Raw genomic sequence first — 21,838 nt, forward strand, 5'->3', positions numbered from 1 at the left:
TTTTATTTTGACAGCTTTTGTAGTTATTAAAATATCCCCAGTGTCAGGTTAGCAAGGTTGTTATTTCATTGATAAAACTTATCTGTTTACGAATTGTCAGGTGTAAGATTTAACCTAAATTAAATACAGAAATATTTCTTCATTTTAGGACAGAAAAAACAGAGGTTCTATCAGAGGATTTGCAGTCAGTTGAGAAAAGAGTTGATCAAGTTAAAGATGTCAGTACAAGAACTACAAAGAAAATTGAAGCATGGGTTAAAACCTCCACATCAGATTATGAGAAACGATTGGTATGACATTGTATCTTTATTGCCTATTGAATGAACAAGGATCAAAATTACCTGCATGAAAAGCAAGGAGATTAAATAAAAACAATGTCTGAAAAAGATTGTTTTTTAAAACAAGCTGAATCATATTTCTACCATGAGTGAAAGAAATTTGATATTTTTATTGTGTGCAATGCAGTGAACAGATAAATACAATCTTCAAGTTTCAATCTTTCAATCATCATGTATGGGAACCTATTTCTTCTTGAAATACTTTTTGTCTCACCTGCAGTAAAAAAATCCAGACAATAGACATACTGTTGTCAACTATATCAATAATTATAAAAGTTTGTGATTAGGTGACACATACATGTATCTCTGTGTTATTTTTTTCATACATCTAAAACTTATATAAAATATAATTCATTGATAATCATGATAAATGCAAAAAAGTCTGCAGCAGATAGGTCAATTTTATCATGCACAATTTATTTAATATAATCAGATATAAATGAATACTTTATTTGCAAAAAGCCTATGCTATGGCAAACAAAGATATATAATATATACATGACAAACAACAGAGAACAGAGTATAAGTTGTAAAATAGTAACTTTTAATTCAATGGAAATTCACCAAAATGAATAATTTGTTTATTTTCAGCTCAGTTTGTTTTTATACGGCCGCAAAAAAATTTGCGGTCGTATATTAGTATGACGATGGTGTCATCGTCATCGTCCGAAGACACATTGGTTTTCGCACAATACCTTTAGATTAAGTGAATGGATCTCTATGAAATTTGACCATAAATTTCAATACCACAAAAGGAAGGTTGGAATTGATTTTTGGGGTTATGGTACCAACAGTTAAGGAATTAGGGGCCAAAAATAAGCATTTTTCTAGTTTCCCGACAATAACTTGTGGAACGGTGTATGGATCTCTCTGAAATTATACCACAAGTTTCCATACCACAAAGGGATGGTTAGGATTTGCTTTGGGGGGTTATGGCTCAAACCGTTTAGGAATTAGGGGCAAAAAAGGGGGAAAAACAAGGGTGTCCTGGTTAATGGACAAATACTTTAGTACAAAACATAATTTAAAGCAGTGTAAGGGAGGTAATTCAAATACATCATTTCAATTACCTTCCTTACACTGCTTTTAAATTATGTATAAAGTAATGGTTAATGAACAATTAAGACAATTTAAAAGCAGTGTAAGGGAGGTAGTCCAAATACAACGTTTTGATTACCTCCCTTACACTGCTTTTAAATTATGTTTAAAGAAATGCATATTCATAAAGGAAGACCAGTAAAAATATCTGCAAATGTTGCATCTTTTTTTTTTTTTTTTAAATCCATATGAAAGATTTGACACCATATTTTGAATTCTATTATGAAATAGATTAAGTTAGCACTATGGTAAATTTAAATGGATAATTATGGTTAATATGCAACAGCATAGTGTATTGCACAAAAGCAAAAAAAAAAGGTGGGGTAGATTTTTTAATTTTTTTTGTGGGGGGGGAAGGGGGGTCAATTCGCAACAGCAAATTGTATTGCACAAAAGCAAAAAATTGAATATAAATTCAAATCATATAACCAATTCTTAGTTCTTTGACTACAGTTATTCTGTGTCAGATACTTTTTATGTGTCAAATATTTAATTGCAATCCAAATTCAGACCTGTATCAAGCGCAAATATTGCGTCCATTTTTGCCCCAACTGTTCAGGGTTGGACCTCTGCCGTCGTATCCAGCTGCGCTCGGCGAAGCAATTTATTAGATTAAGCTATCATATTTTATTACAGGCTATAATCAAGTAAATTTATGTACAAATGTACATGTTGTCTGAATTATCATGTCACTATCAAATAGGAATCCACTGAAATTTTTCCACGATCATTATGTCAAGTATTTTTTAAACTATTCCTATATGGAATATAAGGAGCATATGTTTTCCATTGAGTGTGCTTTTTAAATAAAAACATCTTGAAAACACAAATTCCTTTCAAGTATATTTGAAATCTTTGATCAAGTGAAAGATATGTTGTAATTGTAACTTATCCTTCAAAGGACATTTTATAAAGATATGCCATGTATGCCATGTGCTTCAAATTTTTCTATGAATTTTTATATTTACAGAGGATAAAATAAAAAAAATACTATTACATTATATGATGATAGTGATTTGTTGTTATGTCCACTGTCAAGATGGTGAGATAAATATTGCATTTTGTATTCATTAGAAAAAGATGCCAGAAACCAGCTTAGCCATCAGTATGATAGAAAGTGCTGCTGTGCTTGGTAATGATACATTAATGGGGTAAGTTTTCACACTGGCTAAATTAATCTGCGAAATTAACGTGCAAGGCGAGACATAGGGATTACTATCCAGCAACGGCGGTGTTGTCTTAAACTATTTGTATAAAGCTTTATTTCAGAAGGTAGAAAACCAGGATGCTTTTGTGTTTTGATTTGTTTTTGAAAAACTATCAGCAATAGGTCAACTATATATGGTGTATGGAATGTGAACTTGTCTGTCTGGCAGGTATCAATTGTCTTGACCTAATTTTCATGGTTCATTGGTCAATGTTAAGTTTCTATAGGTTGGTCCTCTTCTCAGATACTGTAAGTAATAGGTCAACTTTATTTGTTGGAAGGAATTATTGTAAGTTGTATGTTTGTCTGGCATGTTTCATTTGACCTTGACCTTAATTCCATGGTTCATTGGTCAATGTTAAGTTTTCCTTGTTTAGTCTGTTTCTTAGGTACTATAAGCAATAGGTATTAACTATATTTGATGGAAGGAATGATTGTAAGTTGTACATGTCTGTCTGTCATTTATCATCTGACCTTGACCTCATTTCCATTGTTCAGTGCTCAATGTTAACTTTTCAAGGTTTGGTTTGTTTCTTTGATACATGTACTAAAAAGGTCAACTATATTTGGTGTATGGAATGATTATACAGTGTATATGTCTGTCTGCCAGGATTTATCTGACCTTGACCTAATTGTCAACGATCAATGATGATGTTAAGTTTATGAGATACTTGTAGTAAAACCTTTATTTTTAAGACTTTCAACATTAAGTCAATCCTGGTTAGTAAAGCAGGCGAGACATTTCAGCCTGTGCACTCTTGTTCATGTAATAATTCTGAATTTATTTTATATATATTATACTTTTTCTGGCTTGTGCCTCCAACCTTAATTCCATACATTTGTCGTGAGCATAGCCGAGGAAGGTAATTCAAGATTCATGTTTGAAGTTTTACATTACTACCACTGGGTGGTACTGCTGCTATTGGAATGTCAGACCGTAAGAAAACCACCTATCCAGTAGATAGAGATTTAATAAAGGCATGGTCATAATGATGAATGTAAATTGCATTAAACAAGGGTTGCAATTCATGCATGCAAAGTTGGTTTGTCTATTCTGTTCTGACCCTTCAAGTTATGATGTTAAATAAAAAAAAATATTGTATTTGGCTTCACTAAAATTTGTAAGTGTTTTCCTCAGAAGGTTTATGCAAAGTTGGGACCCCATGTTTAATTACAAAAAACTAGGCCCATGCTTTAAACCTTAAAATTCCTTATCATTGTATATTAGCCCCCAATCTTCAAAATTCAAAATCATTCTTTCGGTCATCTTCCAAAATACTTCCAGGGAAAACAATATTTTTGGTCATGAACTTATAAGTTTTTTTAAGAACAAGACCTGTACTCTGAAATGGGTTTTATTATTTATTTAGTTGAAATATTGTAGACCTCTGAAATAGATTCATGTCTCTAATAATTTGTAATAATTTTCTTTTGTAGGAATTTATATCAGATGTGTGGAGAATGTCAAAGCAACTTGGCTAGTCACCTGTTAAACCATGATATATCAGTAGAGAAAGCAGTATTACAACCCATGCAAGAAATTTTAGATGTAAGTTATTACTGACACCCTCTTTCATTATTATTATAGAAAATCATAATTATTTTCTTGGGGTCCATTTAGGAAAAGAAAGTCCCATTATATAAGAAAATAATTTAGCATATTGGTTAAATGATATAGACGATTGAAAGTGTTTTGATATACCGGTACATTAATTGTATGTGTCTAAATACATATATTTTCATCATAAGTCATCTGATTCTGATTTTTTTTTTACAGGTTGAAATTCCAGCAATTAATAAATTCAAAAAGAATTTAAACAAAACAACATTAGACATGGATTCACTAAAAAGCAGGTTAGATTATTTGATGCAAAATGACTTGATTTAGAATTGCCCTATACTGTAATGACTGGTATAGCAATTGAAAAATTTACATAGAATTTTTAAAGCATTTATGATTAGTTCAGATTTAAGAGCATAAAAGATTGAAATTTAGGTGTATGAAAGATTAAAATTTAAAAGTATTAAAGATAGCTTATTCTTGAGATACGCATTATATAAACTTTAATCTGACTAAGAAAAAAAGTTATACGGGATATCCATAATTGAGACAGCAACCAATTGACACAAAAAGAGCAAAGGTCCAGTCTATTATGCAGTTCAACTGGTTTGTACAAAAAAATCTGTTGCTGTCCTTTACTCATCAAAGACAGGATATAAGTAGCATACACATTTTTTAAATTCTTGATAATAAAGAGAAATATTTGTAAAAACTATGATCATTTTACGAATTGGAAGTGCCAAAGAAAAAATGATACAAATAAAATGGCAAGACATTATTCTGGACTGTTGTATTTGATCACATTAACATCAGAGTATATATATCAAGGTTTCGGAAATTTTTTCACAAAATTTCGGTCATTTTGCAATGACTTAAAAGTTAGGACCCTTTTTATACGACTGCAAAAAAATTTTGGGGTCGTATATTGGTATGACGTTGGCGGCGGCGTCGTTGTCGGCGTCTGAAGACACATTGGTTTTCGCACTCTATGGATCTCTATGAAATTTTACCATAAGGTTCAATACCACAAAAGGAAGGTTGGGATTGATTTTGGGGATTATGGTACCAACAGTTAAGGAATTAGGGGCCAAAAATAAGCATTTTTGTAACTTCCAGACATAACTTGTGTGTTAGTGTATGGATCTCTCTGACATTGTACCACAATGTTCCATATCACAAAGGGAATGCTGGGATTGATTTTGGGGGTAATTGCCTCAAAATTTTAGGAATTAGGGGCCAAAAAAGGGGCAAAAACAAGCATTTTTCTAGTTTCATGACAATAACTTGTGTGTAAGTCTATGGATCTTTCTGAAATTGTACTAAAAGGTTCCATATCGCAAAGGGAAAGCTGGAATTGAGTTTTGGGGTAATTGCCCAAAACGTTTAGGAATAAGGGGCCAAAAATAAGCATTTTTCTAGTTTCCAGACAATAACTTGTATTCAAGTGTATGGATCTCTCTGAAATTGTACTGCAAGGTACCATACCACAAAGGGAAAGCTGGGATTGATTTTGGGGTAATTGCCTCAAAATTTAAGGAATTAGGGGCCAAAAAGGGGCAAAAAAACACACATTTTTCTAGTTTCAGGACCATAACTTGTGTGTAAGTGTATGGATCTTTATGAAATTGTACTACAAGGTTCCATATCACAAAGGGATGCTGGGTTTGAGTTTGGGGGAATTGCCCTAAACGTTTAGGAATTTGGGGCCAAAAAGGGTAAAAAAAAACAAGCATTTTTCTAGTTTCCAGACAATAACTTGTGTTCAAGTGTATGGATCTCTCTAAAATTGTATTGCAAGGTACCATACCACAAAGGGAAGGCTGGGATTGAGTTTAGGTGTGATGAATCATAAGGGGGTTCAAAAATTTTGGGGGGAGGGATTTTTTTTCCCCCTTTTTTTCCTTTTTTTTTTCTTTAAAATTTTCCATTTTAAATTGGTTATTTCTGATTTATATATAAAAGCAAATAATAATGATATGGTTTGAATAGGTAAATTAAAAACTTATAAGTTCTTAGACCACATTCACTCTGTGTCAGAAACCTATGCTGTGACAAATATTTAATCACAATCCAAATTCAGTGTGTATCAAGCTTGAATGTTGTGTCCATACTTGCCCCAACTGTTCAGGGTTCGACCTCTGCGGTCGTATCAAGCTGTGCCCAGCGGAGCATTTTATTTCAAACTGTCGAAATTATTCACAAGTTAGATTCATGGCATCAACGAACTTGTATTGACTGTTTCATTGCATTCACTTTATGAATATTCTTACCATTTTTCCCAAACGTTCGAGAACAATTTATGAACCCAACAGTTTAAAATTGAAATGACATTAATGACTCAAAACAGTAAATTTCTCAGGAATCTCCAACACTTTTTTTCGATTTTGAAGACGAAATAAAAACTGGAAGTTTCTCGTTAATACTAAAGTACGAGTTATTCCAGATTCACATCCGGGATTCTTTCTGTTTATCAAATATTGACAGGAAATCAAATTTTAATTTCATTACCTTAAAAAGTGTTTGATTATAACAGATAAAAGTTGCACTCTTTTAATTGAGCATGAAATCATTTTGCATTTTACGATAAAGTGTCTGATCTGATGAAGACAATTTCACGCCTGTGTATTACATAGTAAATAAAGCACACATTTGACTTGTGAAAATTTACAATTCTCATCAAATTTTTAAATCAGAAATGACAATTGTCCTTGGTGAAAAGTAATTGAAAAATGAAGAAAATTGTCATGGAATTTAATTTCTTTATAAAATTAGTTTGAGCTTGTGATCACTGTCCTGTGTGAATTAAAAACACAGGTAAAAAGTGATTAGCAATCATAAGCCAATACTTCCCAGAGGCATTAATATGGTTATTAGGAGGGCCTTCAGGATTATCATACTATACTGGAGTGGCAGTTTTACTACTGGAAAAGGATAACAAAACAAAAACAAGTGTAAAATTGCAATAAAGAAACCCGATCTCAATAAAATGACTGAAATTATTTGTGTAAAAGATAAAAATTTGACCTTGATACCAATCTGCCGTTTAGGACAAACAATTTTCAGTTTAAGTCATGACTGGCAATATGACCGTTTCTGGACCCTTGATTTATATATACCGGGAGGGGAAAAACAGGTAAATTTAATAAATATTCTTTTTTAAATCTATTACATTTTAAGAGAACTACTGTTAATACTGTATGATTTTACAGATGGCATCAAGCAGTGAAACAAACACAAGTCAGTGGAACCAATATGCAGCAAGCAGCCAATAAAGCTGATACAATGAAGGAACATTACGAAGATTCATGTGCTAGAATGGAACAAGCGAGGGTAATGCATTTTGACAAATGTTGATGAAGTTTTTCATATTTGTTCATTTTCTGAATTAATACTATTTTTATTTAGGTTTCTTTCAGGAAGCAGTTTCATTAACCTTTAAAATTGCAGAAATGATCAGATATATTGTTTTAGTAAAACTGTAGGACTACCATGTTTGATTATTCATGTAAGATTAAAGTCCAACATATTTTGTCAGTAAAAAACATTTGGTCAATCAAATCAAGTTAGTTATTATTGGTTGTTTTAGTCAGACTTGTTGATAATCTGAATACATATAACACAACAATTTTGAACATTACTTTTTATCTTTTCCAGGATCAATTGACAACAGAAATGTACAATTTCATAGCCAGAGAACCTGAGCATAGTCAAAAACTTTTATGTGTAAGTAGACATGTACTGTAAAATCATAAATTATTGCAATGTTTTTATTATTGCAAATCTTGTGACTGGATAGGTTTCGCAAAAATAAAAACATTTTAAATTTTGATAGCATGATAAGTATGCAGCATTTCTGAAAAAGCAGTAATTAAAATCACATGTAGGTCTATTTTTCAACAATCGCAATAATAAATGCATGCAAACATTTGTGAGTCTACAGTAGGTAAAACATAGCCTTTTCAGTTTGTGTTTGCTTTCTTCAATTAGAAAACAAGTTTTCTCTCAAGAGTTTTCAGTTGCTTAGTTGATGAGTGATCCATCTCCTTTTAAAGATAGACAGGTCAGCCCTCTATTTTAGAGATGACAATCTCTACAAATTTTTTGTAATTTTGTAGAATTCAGCCTTGAAATTATATATCGGCTTACAGGCCATATATGACTGATTTTTGTTTATTACCCATTGGGAACTGTTACACATTTAAATATTGTTAGAAGATGGTTAAAAACCTTTTTGATGCTTCATGTTCAGTTAAAATGGTGTGGTATTAAGTTATTGAATGATTTAGATTATAAAACACTTGGTGTATCTGAAAGACCTAGCCAACTTTAGTTTGATTCTAAATAGTGAATAGATTTACTGCCAAACAATTATGCTTGATAGCATGATAAGGGCCAAAATCATTAAACACTTTTCATAATATTATTGGAAATTAATTCTCATAATTACAAGGAGAAGAAGGTCAAACTTATGACTAGTAAAGGTATGTCAGTCTGAGGTTGGTTTGTCAATACTTTTACTACTTTTTACAAACTAAATATCCTTACTTGGTAAATATAGTCCCCTATTGAATGTCAAGGTTAGAGGACAAAGACCTACCTGAAATATACATGTGAAATCCTTAGGAAGAAGGTCATTTTGTGTTTATACTATCCATTTTATTAGTTCTGTAGGTGTTAAAAATTACTATGTGTGATTTGAAAATATATTTTTCTTACTTTGATTTTGAATTTATTTTTCTTCCAGTTTTTAGAAATACAACAGGCTTACCACAAAAAAGCATTAGATGAACTAGACAAAACTATACCCAAAATGAGAGATACATTAGGTATGTTAAAATTACAGATGAACCTCATTGTGTTGAACTTTGATGTCCCAAAATTCCTTTTTATCTATGATAAATCAGTTTTGGTAGTTTTAAAAACAATGATAACCATGGTATATGTCTTAGTCAATTGAAGAATAACAAACTTGAATTAACCCATATGTGTTTAGCTTAAAGGAAAAGAACATTTTGAAATGCCAAAACATTAATAAAGATTCAAATTGAATGTTTTTTTTTATTGTGTGAGTTAAGTAGTAACTAATAGTTATGTCAATCAATTTGTATGTATAACAGAAAGAAAAAATCATTCTATTAGGAACAATTTTAGCTTTGCTTACACCTTTGATAATTGACCAAGCAGAATAAAGCATTTGTTGCCCATATTATAATGGAGATGACAACAGAATGAATTAAAAGACCCAAGTGGACCACATCAATTGAAAATTAAAGAATAATTTATAAACAATATAAATTGATTAGTTGGTCATCACTTATTGTTGACCAAACTTTACCATTATTTTGATTTGACAACTTTAACTTAGGATATGTGACTGACTGTTGGACTATCATTGTACCACAATGACACCTTTGAACACAACTCCTCAGACTGTTTGACTGAAAGCTCTCATACTTGTTAGGGTTGTTTGCCATCATGTGTAAATGACCATTTTGTACTTTCATTTTGATTAAGCCCATTTTAGTTTTTATACGCCCGTTTACGGGACGTATTATGGTATACCTCTGTCCGTCCGTCCGTCTGTCTGTCCGTCGTCAACATGTCGGACATTAACTCAAAAACACTTTAACCAATTTGCATAAAACTTTGGTGAATTGTTTATATCTATTGACATGAGCTCCCTTTCGTTTTTTATAAATTTTAGATTTTACGTTTCCAAGTTATGGGGTTTTATTCATTAAAAAAAGGGGGATTTTCCAGTTTTTGGACAATAACTCAAGAATGCTTTCACCAACTTGCAAGAAATTGTGGTGAATTGTTTATATCTATTGACATGAGCTCCCTTTCGATTTTCATATATTTTAGATTTTATGTTTCCGAGTTACAGGGTTTTATTCATAAAAAAAGGAGAATTTTCCAGTTTTCGGACAAAAAATCAAAAATACTTTCAGCAGTTCTTATGAAACTTTGGTGAATTGTTTACATCTATTGATGTAAGCTCCGTTTAGAATTTTATAAATTTTACATTTTACATTTCTGAGTTATGGGGTTTTATTCATTAAAAAAGGGGGGATTTTCCAGTTTTCGGACAATAACTCAAAGTGCTGTCAGCAATTCTCATGAAACTTTGGTGAATTGTTTATATCTATTGATGTAAGCTCCCTTTACATTTTCATAAATTTCTAATATGACATTGAGAATTAATTGAACTTTAATTGTTTATAGTCTGACAACAGATTTACTAAGTATTGCGCAACAGCACAGTGTATTGCACAACAGCAAGAAATCTTTATTTGAATATAAATTCAATTCATATAACCAATTTCAAGTTCTTTGACTACATTTATTCAGAAACCCATAATATTTCAAATATTTAATACAATCCAAATTCAGACCTGTATCAAGCTTGAATATTGTGTCCATTTTTTCCCCAACTGTTCAGGGTTGGACCTCTGCGGGTGTATCCAGCTGCGCTCAGCAAAGCACTTTATTTTATTTACCTTGAAATTACAAGAATTACAGCAACATGTACAAAAAATGAAAATACACTTTTATAATGTAATATATTTACCTGTTGTACAACTGTTTACTGTACACACAATGTTATTCTTCACAGTGACATGGGACATTTTGCTGTGACACAGCTATCTTGTTGAATATTGTAACTATATTAATATGGTTTTCTTTTCTTCAATAGAATGTAATCCGCATAAACCTGTATATGGTCTTCCATTAGAGGAGCACTTACGTGTGACAGGACGAGATGTAGCACTTGTGATAGAGGCCTGCATCGTTACAATCATTGAAGGTGGTGGAATGGAGGAAGAGGTTAGCTTATACCTCTTATTGTTTTATATTAGACAACAATTAATGGCAGTACATGTATTTATTTGTTTGCCAGATTTTATGTTTTTTATTGTTATAATTTAAAATACATTGTATTTGTATTAAATGTTAATCACATATACCAAAATTGACATAAGATTATTTTTATAATATTCATTAAGAGCTTTGCAATTCAATTTTTATTTTGAGGGACTAAATGCATTGTTTATACAGACTTCAATGGTGTTTGTATTCTGTTGTCTCATATTGTATTTCCTTGTAGTCTCTTATTATATATTTCCTGAAATCTCATAGTGTGAACATTATTTCTATAGTTTTAGTAGGAGGTTGTGTAATTATTTTGTAACTATTGAGTGATCTTGATAGAGCAAATCTCAATTAAAGTCAAGACAGCAACCCACATTAATTGAGCATAATAGACAAATTACCCGCTCCATACAAACTAAACCAAGGCAAATATAAGGGGTTTCTGTGTGTAAACCAAAACATAGTCTCAGCAAATCATACTAGCTTAAAGCAGAAAGATATGTAGAATGAATAATAATTTTATTATTAATAACACTAAAATCAATTTAATTTTTGGCCCTTGAGAAATACTCAGCATACAAATAGAATTTTGAGTTCCTGCCTGAGCAAGTCAGCTTGCAACCTTCAGTTAGGCGTCTCATCTGCAGCCGGGGTGTGCAAGGTCTGCATGGGGGATAGCTCTTGTGCTAGTAGAGTAGCAGTGGTCTATCAAACTGGCACTGGAATAAATTTGATAAAATTTGTTCCCGAAATGCTTGGGGGATGAATAAAATTGTAAAAAGACCAGTGATAAAATTCCATCAAGGAAAAATAAAAATAAAGAAAGAAAAAATATATATCACTAGTAAAAGCTGAGATGTTTCCCTTGTCATGAAACAATATTGAAGGTGTTAGGAAGGGGATGGTGAGTGGTAAATTGAATAATAGGCACTGTAAAACTCTATCAACTAGTCAGACTGCTATGAACCAAGAAACTGATTATACAAAGACCATGCATATGGCCTTACACACAGATTGGGTACATCTAACATCCAGTGGGAGGAACTGACCTCACTGACCCACAAAGACATTTGGTTTCCAGACAATAACTTTAGTTTAAGTGAATGGATCTCTATGAAATTTAACCAAAAGGAAGGTTGGGATTGTTTTTGGGGGTGATGGTCCCAACCGTTTAGGAAATAGGGGCTAAAAAGGGGCCCAGAACAAGCATTTTTCTAGTTTCAGGACAATAACTTGTGTATAAGTATTTTGATTGCTCTGAAATTGTACCACAAGGTTCAATACCACAAGTAAAAGGTTGGGATTCATTGTGGGGGTAATTGCCCAAACCGTTCAGCAAAAAGGGTCCAAAACAAGCAATTTTTTAGTTTTCAGACAATAACTTGTGTTTAAGTGTATTGATATCTCTTAAATTGTACCACATTTTACAAAAAGAAAATTTCTTCAAATATTATTTTTTTTGGAGGGAAGGGGGTAAAAAAAAAATTTTTTTTGGGGGGGGTCAATTTTTTTTTCCTCAAGATTTAAGAAACTATCAATTTTCCAAACAAAAAAATTGGGGGTCACAATTTATTTTGCTAATTCTTTGTATATAGTCTGAAAACAGATTTACTAAGTATTGCACAACAGCACAGTGTATTGCACAACAGCAAGAAATCTTCAATTGAATACAAATTCAAATCATATAACCAATTTCAAGTTCTTTGACTACATTTAATCTGTGTCAGAAACTTATAATGTGTCAAATATTTAATTACAATCCAAATTCAGACCTGTATCAAGCTTGAATATTGTGTCCATTTTTGCCCCAACTGTTCATGGTTGGAACTCTGTGGTCGTATCCAGCTGAGCTCGGCACAGCACTTTATTTTTATTATTTGCGTTGTCTGTCTGATTTGAAAGACTGCATTATTTTGGTTTTGTAAACTGAAGAACTGTAATATCTTTTGTAAAGGAAAATAAATAAACATTATTTAGACAAAGATGTCCCTTTTTAATCTTAAACATTTAAAATTAGATTTAATATTAGATGTTAAAAAATTACTCTAATATAATATGAATATACAGCTAAGTCGGGTAAAATTAGTTTTAGATTTTCAATCTCATTCCACATTAATATGGTAATAAAAAAGATGAAATAAATTGGAGCCTAGAAAGTTATTGAATTTCTGTTTCAGGGATTATTTAGAATAGCAGGGATGGCTTCAAGAGTGAAAAAGTTGAAGGTAAGGGAGTCAACTGAACTGCTTGATATTGATTAAGGTAAATTATATTTATGGTTAGACATCAATTAATATTGATATCAGAATTCACATGGTACAGTGATATAAATTGACTTATCATATGGACTGCTTTTGTTGAGGTAGGTAGTGAGTGCTATTATTACTTTCTCGTAAAGAAGAGAATTACATTTCAAATTTCTGTTAACACTATATCTGAAGTATTTTTGTTTTTATAACATACTTTTGAAAAATATTGCAAGTTTTGTATGCATAAAAGATTAAGCTTGTAGAACAACATTTGAAAAGAGATTTAAAAATCTTTCATTAATACACCATAAGAATTCTGTTTTTTTTGTGTGTTTGTCAGATCAATTGTCTGTCTTCTCTTTGTACTGGTTACTCCTGGAAAGGAACTTTCACAGTATCTTAAGTATCTACAGGTATTGAAATTATTGACCTTTTTCTTTTATATGTTTAATCAAATAAATTTAAGGAATCTGCACTTAATAAGAAATACCAGGCATCATTCCATCCATCTGTGTGTCCATGCATGCCTCCCTCCAGTCTCGTAAGTACTCTCACAGATACAATTCATGCCATAATTTTATGAAATATATATCAAATGTTTTTATCAGCAATGACTGGGACATGAATTTGATGAAATGATTCATGCATAGCTTAACATATGTTGCCTTATTTGTTGTAGACATCCTTTGATGCTGGTGTAGTGGATATGGATGAATATGCTCTTGATATACATAGTGTAGCAGGTAAATGATTTTATAGGTTTGATATCTTTAATAAAAGCAGAGAAACAAACACAGACTAATTTTAACTAGTATCTGGGGCTTTAATAAAAATGTTAACATTATAATGGATACAAGAACCAAAAGAAATGTATCCTTTTCAGTTCAAAATTTGTAAGTTCATCTTCTCTAAAATTAATGCTTTTTCGTTTTAGGTAGGAAAATGATATAACTACCACACTAAAGGTAGTTTCACATAGATTAAAAGTATTCCAGATATTGGATAAGATATACATCAACAATATTTATGCCCCCGCTGTAGCAGAGGGGGCATTAAGTTTTACCCTTGTACGTCTGTACGTCCAGTGTTCCAGCTAGGATTTCAAAAGGGCAGGGAGCCAGTCATGAAAAGGGCAGGGAGCCAGTCATGAAAAGGGCACTTTAGCACGATGATTGATATTTCAAAAAGGGCATGTCAAACATTGTCTTATGTTAACTGCAGGGGTTTCAACTAGGAGTTTTGAGGGGTTTAGTCACTTTTACGCTAGATGAAAATCAACTTTATTTTGGGTAACAGAGTATTAAAGGGACCATGCAAGGACGTATATTACTAGCTCAGTCTTCCCTAGAACATTTTTGATGCATGGTAGGTCTAAGGTTAAGTTGCAATGCAGAGCGCAGCTGCGTTTTGTAGAATTATTTTTATTTCATTAGTGAAATGAATTGTGCATGTCAGTTAAAATACTACACTAGATCTGCAATACAGTCAGGAACAATACCTTACATTTTCTCCAGGGGCCAACCTGGATCCCAAAACTTTTTTCCAAGGGCCCAGTAGAAATTTTAAGGCCCTACCAGGATTTTTTTACTACAGGTACATACTTATTAATAGTCTTGAATGTTCTTATAAAGGCAATAATATATGTTTGAAATGCCTAATACATGTAGCCCAGTGTTTTTGATTATGATAGAAATAAAGAATTATAATAAACCACATTGAGTTTTTCAGAATTAAAATCCATTTAACCATGTCTTTTCAGACTGTTAAACTTATATTTGTAATATTATATATAAAAAATATATAACCCCCCCCCCAATTTTTCCATTTTACACACCCCTAGATGTAGAGTATTAAAGTATTATCAGTTTCACCCAAAGAAAGTATTCATTTTTAATGAAATAATCTTAGCAGTTAATCAAAATGAAAATCTTACTGTCTATAAATAACAATGAAATGTAACTGTTTCTTGTTAAAGGGGTTTTCCGAATTTCCCGCCAAAAAAGCACATGGCTTTCAACAAATGTAAACAAAGCAGTCAATTTGTGATCATGGATTACAGCTTTAATTAATTTAATTTGGATATAGATATTCAATGAAAGGTACAGTCAAGCATTGTTTTTACTTTCTTCTGGATTAAAACTAGTTTAAAAGATCAATTTAAAAAAAAAATCTTTGACATAACAACAGACGATCTACGGATACATCAAACGCAAATTGTCATCTTTTGAGAAATATTGAAATTGAAATGCTGACTGACCGAATTTAATGAGAAAAATTATTACAATGGTCAATTATGAAGTTTAATTAACGGATTAATGACCCATCCGATGTCGATAAGCGGATTATCTGTAATCACAAATTATTACACCTTCTGTAAATGTTAATTAGCTGAGGGTCATAAAGGCATGGACTTACGAAAAAGGGCAGGGCGTCTTAAAAAGGGCACAGGGCGTCTTAAAAAGGGCACAGGGCGTCAGAAAAAGGGCACAGGGTGGCACTCGTCAAAGGTTGGGCGGACCGCCCTGTGAAAACGACCTAGCTGGAACACTGACGTCCATCTGTACGTCTGTCCATATGTCCTGAAATTGGTTTCTGTTCTCTAACTTTAGTTTGCCTCAACCAAATGTTATGAAACTTATACACAATGCTTATTACCACAAAACACAGATTCAAGTTTGAATTTTGGTGGCGTCACTTAGACTGTTTTAGAGTTATGCCCTTTACAAATAGAAAAATTCAGCTTCCATTCTCTAACTTAAGTTTGCATCAACCAAATGTTATGAAACCTATACACAATGCTTATTATCATAAAACTCAGATCAAGTACGAATTTGGGTAGCGTCACTTTTATCGTTCTTGAATTATATCCCTTTAGAACGTTGTATGCAAGCGGGGCATCATCTGTGTCCCATGGACACATTCCCCATTTATTTGTATTTTCTCATTAGTATCTGTTTCATAGATTCAATACTATCCTTGTGTGAATATAATATTGGCAAATTGACAAGAACATAAGTGTGTGGCAATCATGCAAGTTGGCTGTCTGTGACCTTGAAAGAAATATTATAACAATCTTACCTACCAAGCAAAATTTACATAGAATTTTAGAAATCTTTACCATAATTGATCATTTGTTCACATAAAAATGCCAAGGCGTGATTACAAAATTTATAATTTGACTTTTGGAAACTCAGATTTTGTAGATAAATTTGTAAAAATCAAGTATAGATGTGTTTGAATTGTCTTATTTCTTAGTATTTATTATTGTATTGTTTTTTCCAGGTGCATTAAAGCAGTATCTTAGAGAACTACCAGAACCATTATTGACTTACTATTTATACCAAGATTTTATTAATGTTTTATCATTGTAAGTAGTTATGATGTTTTTTGTTCTTTGTACTATTTAAGTGCCAATCTGCCTAAGAATCAGACAGTGGTGAAAACATGACAAACAAAAATCTGCTCAAGTTTACATTACTTTAAGTTTTCAAAATGTATAATGGTGCACGTATATAACATTCGTTTCCTTTTCCTGTTCTGGAATGTCAAGATATAATTTGGTTGAAATGCACGAGAAATTAACAATTAAAGGGAGCTAACTCGGTAATTTGCTATCATTCTAACCAAAAATTATCTAGAGATTTCTTGAATTACCAGACATGCAGAAACTGAAGACCTACCATTTCTAACTCAGGATGAGAGTAACATTAAAATAGGATGGTTAAGTTGGCGTTTTTTTTTCAGCCATGTTTTCAAATTCTTCTAAATTGCCTGATTCTTGCAAAGACTGACACGTAATAAAAAAGATGGACTGTTTGAGATTATTATGCATCTTTTGTCTGCTCCAAAACAAAACAAAATATACTGAAATCATGACAGGACCAAAGTTACCACTATATAACTAATAAAAAATGTATTACAACATAGAAATTAATATTATCAAACCATTTAACCATTAACTGCATTAACCTGGATTGTTGAAAGTGTAGAGGATGTAAAACTGTGTACCAGATATGTAAAAATAATTAGATTTGTGTAATTTTGATTATAGGCCACAAAACCAGCGACTTCAGGCTCTTTGGAAAGTAGTACATGATTTACCAGAACCCAATTATATTAATTTTAGGTAAGTTATAAGCATTAATTCAGTCTCAAATTTGACCTTGTTGCCATGAGAAAAAGACCACAATAGATACAATCCAGTTGATGTTTTCTTTTTTCATGTATTGGTTAGCTCACATAAATCCGAAAATTACAAGTTGTATGAAACTTCCTTAATCACTGTTAAGTAGTCATCTGATAAAAGAAAATACTTTTTTAGTTTTAAACAAAAGTAAACTTTCTGGACAGCATGTAATTGTAGTAATGTAACTAATGAAATTGTTGCACCTACTTAATGTCACTGCGGTGCAAAAAACGGAAAGATGCACTTTTAGCTACTAGTAACCGAACGCATATCAAAATACAATCAGACGGGTCAAACCAAAGACTTTAAAATTGGTATTTGCTGCTTCTCTGCTAAGCACACTGCATTAAGGAGTAAGAGCAAAAACTAGATGGTTTGGATTCAGAATAATGTGTCCGAGTAGGATGACATGTCTTACAGCAGGCTGTAAAAATTCAGCCCAGTGTGTTGGTCTAGTACAAAGCAGGGTTAATATTTATATTTCATTAACATGTTCTTGTCTTGAATATGCATCTAATATGCAGTTTTAGGTTAAACAGCGATCCATCATTATCATTAATGTACGACTTAATCCGTTTCATGTGTTCATGGCATTTGAACTCCCGGTGGTCAATTTTATATGTTGTGCCCTTAATAATACAAAAGAGATAGGATTGAAAAATTGGCTAGGCAGCTCAATTTTTTTAAACAAAGGCACATAGTCCCCTGTACAATATTCCAGCATCTAACCATTATTATAAACAGTACATCCGTATATTGATTACACCTGAATTTAATGTATAATCTAAAGTTTATTCATTTTTTTCTTTCAGATACTTAGTAAAATTTCTATCAAAGTTAACTGAAAAGTCAGACATAAACAAGATGACACCTAGTAATATAGCTATAGTAATTGGTCCTAATCTATTATGGCTGGAAGGTGATGCAGGGTAGGTATAGTTATATAGCTATAGTAATTGGTCCTAATCTGTTATGGCTGGAAGGGTATGCCGGGTAGGTTTAGTTATATAGCTATAGTAATTGGTCTTAATCTATTATGACTGGAAGGTGATGCAGGGTAGGTATAGTTACATAGCTATAGTAATTGGTCCTAATCTGTTATGGCTGGAAGGTAATGCAGGGTAGGTTTAGTTATATAGCTATAGTAATTGATTCTAATCTGTTACGACTGGAAGGTGATGCAGGGTAGGTTTAGTTATATAGCTATAGTAATTGGTCCTAATCTGTTATGGCTGGAAGGTGATGCAGGGTAGGTATAGTTATATAGCTATAGTAATTGGTCCTAATCTGTTATGGCTGGAAGACGATTCAGGGTAGATAAGGTGATATTGCTATAGTTATTGATCCTAATCTGTTTAGAAGGTGATCCAGGATAGGTATAGTAATTGGTCCTAATCTGTTATGGCTTGAAGGTATAGTAATTGGTCGTAATCTGCTATGACTGACCTAGCCAAAAGCAAACTTAGATAAGTTATTGTATTTACACTCTCTAATAGATGAATGTAAGACTTTGAGCTAACTGGTCATTTTTGATACTATTAAATAATATATTTTTATGCCCCTGCCGCAAGGCAAAGGGGCATTAGGTGTTACCCTTGACTGTCTGTCCTTCCGTCTTTCTGTTGTCCCATTATCATTTGAAAAGCAAGCTTGAGCGGGGGCATTCATGTCCTCAGACACATTCTTCTTTTTATTTTATAAACTTTGGATTCCTATTTATGTAGAGATATTTGTTTTTGTGGATTTCATGGTTATATGTGGACAACACATTTAAAAGATGGTCAACTAAATATAGATTTCCTATAGGCTTTTGTGCAAAATTTGTTTAAAACCATGAAATCAAGTATCCATGAATTTTCCCTCCATCCATGAAAATCAATGAATGCACAGTAGTAGCATGCTATACCAATTCCAACCAGATGTATAATCCAATATCCAAGAACCTGAACCATAAACTAGCCAGCTAATACAAAAAAGAAGTCTGAACAAACAATTTGTGGTTTACTTGGTTGAATAAGATTCAGATAAGATTTCAAATTCATTTTTCTCTGAAATCATCTTTGTGATGACACAAAGTGACAATTCATCTTAATTGTAAGAAATTTTTTTACCATTCTTTCATGCTTTTTTAAATTTAACTATCAATAATGGAGAAATCCACTGATTACATTGTCTTAATTCCAGCAATGTCCCAAAATAATCATTTGATCTATCTTTTTCAGAGCCAGTATGGCTAGTAGTGGATCTGTTAGTAATCTTTTAGAAATGATTGTTTCAAACGCAGACTGGTTTTTCCCTGAAGGTTAGTAAATTTGAAGCTTTTCATAATATTATTGCTTAAAAAAGCTAGTTTTGACCATAAGAATGAAATGCATACATATGATAATCCTTTATAGATAAGGAAGATTTTGTTATTCATCATACCTCCATTTTATATGTGTTTAGTGAAATATGTACATTAACAGGCATTTCATGCTTTCAGTTGAAGAAGAAATGTTAATACTTACTTCTGATAACAATAATAGTTCATTTATACAGGGCAATATATTGGAAATAGTCATTAAGGATGCATTGTTATAATATCAAGTCAATTTTTTTTTAAATGACAGTGTTAAACATTTTATTATTTCTTTTATTTTCAGAGGCAAAATTCTTTAATTTCTACCTCTGTCCTGCTACTCCTACTTCTAAAGTTCCTCATGTTTTCTCATGAATTTCAGTAATGTTACATATTTATGGCTGAATTTTTACTTATTTATCAAATGATTTTGGAAACCAGTATATATTTATATGCACTGAATGAAACTCTTCTAAAATTAGATGTACTGCAATCTCATAATTTATTACCCTTCCTATTGAATATCTCTTAGCACTTCACATGTTAGAGACAAAGAATATTTATTTTATTTTTGACACCAGTTTTGTGTCACCTGCAATGGAAATTGAGAAGGCAAGAAATAAGCTTCCTACATTCTGGCATCAACAACAATAGCAGAACACTATCTTTATTTGTTTTGAATTATTGTTACCCAGGATCTCTAGAGAATTTAATGAAAATTAAACCAAAAGGAATATCAACAGATTAAATCTGATTTAAAATTTAGCAAACATTATTTTCCATTTTCAAAACACCATCAAAAACAAATGTGTCATAATATACTGTTATTTTTCTGTCCAAACATCCTCCAGCAACTCAAGTTTGCTTCTAGGATTTATCAAAGTTTTCAAATAATTTAGGCAAGCTCCCAAGCTCTCTTTCCATTGTGAATAGTTCATTATTTCATTTATTTTATAGTTATAAGATTTTAAGTGATGAAATTTGACAGTTTGGAGAACATCCAATGCTAAATCAGATGAACTTTATTGGATATTTGCCAAATTCTACACAATGAATGGTTCCATGAAGAAGAGCTCCCTATCAATTTGTTTTTTAATTGCTGTACCGGAGTCATAAAACTATTTTTGAAAACTTTTATAATTACTTTTACTACTTTTTCATTCTATTATCTGCTTGGTTTTAAATTGGACAAGGGTCTACAGATAGATTTTTACTCTAGTAACAGTACATCTAGTTTAATACATTGAATATGCCACTGGGTTTTTATGCATATTGCTTCATATAAACAGATTATAACTGAAGGACACCAGTATAAATATAACTTTGAGTACCATTATCGAATGATTTCATATAGTAGCTTTAACAATATGTATATAATATGTGTTCTGTACATGTATAAACTTTGGTATGTTTTTGTAAACTTTTACACAGATATAGACTTTCATCAAGTTAACAAAGGCACTGCACCCCCTCGAATATCTAGCAGCTCGAGTGACAATGTGACAACAGTTTCAACAGCAGTTGTTGCACCAATGCAAGCATCAAATACTCTGTCTTCTATAGCAAGAGCATGTGAAATAATTACCCCTGCTGTAACTTTACCTATCACGTCACATGATAGCATGTCAAATGTAGAAGAAACTGATGTATTTGTTGATAAGGTATCACCATCATATCAGTCATCAGTGTACAGTTTTGCAAAGCCTGCAGAAAAGGCAACACATAGCTCGGACAAGAGCCCAGGTGATCTTCTTAAATCCTATAACTCACCACGTTGCAGTGTTATTAGTCACCATAGTAACTCTATATCATCTAACACTAACGCTCCATGTAGCACTGATAATTCTTCTAAGTATACTCGCTCAAGTTCTGTTCCGCCTGTTGCAAAAAGTGTTCATTCTGATGTCTACAGTACTATGTTTGCTTTACACTCGCTGGGTGACGGAAATGTTTCAAACTATCTGACTAAAGTACGAGGAATATGGGAT

At 32.1% G+C, this 21,838-nt stretch overlaps 1 protein-coding gene across 5 annotated transcripts in view; it reads left to right on the forward strand.

The window, feature by feature from the left end:
• The window catches only part of LOC127708845 (rho GTPase-activating protein 17-like), a 76,594-nt gene that overhangs the window by 29,383 nt on the left and 25,373 nt on the right, over positions 1-21,838 (forward strand). For 4 of the 5 annotated variants that reach the window (XM_052214001.1, XM_052214002.1, XM_052214000.1 and 1 more), the window contains exons 2-16: positions 149-290; positions 2,511-2,587; positions 4,081-4,192; positions 4,421-4,497; positions 7,414-7,534; positions 7,859-7,927; positions 8,949-9,030; positions 10,902-11,032; positions 13,255-13,302; positions 14,006-14,069; positions 16,609-16,693; positions 17,378-17,452; positions 18,325-18,441; positions 19,735-19,814; positions 21,282-21,593. In XM_052214001.1, coding sequence (XP_052069961.1) covers positions 149-290; positions 2,511-2,587; positions 4,081-4,192; positions 4,421-4,497; positions 7,414-7,534; positions 7,859-7,927; positions 8,949-9,030; positions 10,902-11,032; positions 13,255-13,302; positions 14,006-14,069; positions 16,609-16,693; positions 17,378-17,452; positions 18,325-18,441; positions 19,735-19,814; positions 21,282-21,593 — 1,592 coding nt within the window. The remainder of the gene's footprint in view (positions 1-148; positions 291-2,510; positions 2,588-4,080; positions 4,193-4,420; positions 4,498-7,413; positions 7,535-7,858; positions 7,928-8,948; positions 9,031-10,901; positions 11,033-13,254; positions 13,303-14,005; positions 14,070-16,608; positions 16,694-17,377; positions 17,453-18,324; positions 18,442-19,734; positions 19,815-21,281; positions 21,594-21,838) is intronic. The other variant, XM_052214004.1, reaches the window with a different exon arrangement.

This window comes from Mytilus californianus, unplaced genomic scaffold (genome assembly GCF_021869535.1).
Source record: "Mytilus californianus isolate M0D057914Y unplaced genomic scaffold, xbMytCali1.0.p SCAF_7, whole genome shotgun sequence".
Lineage (NCBI taxonomy): Eukaryota > Metazoa > Mollusca > Bivalvia > Mytilida > Mytilidae > Mytilus > Mytilus californianus.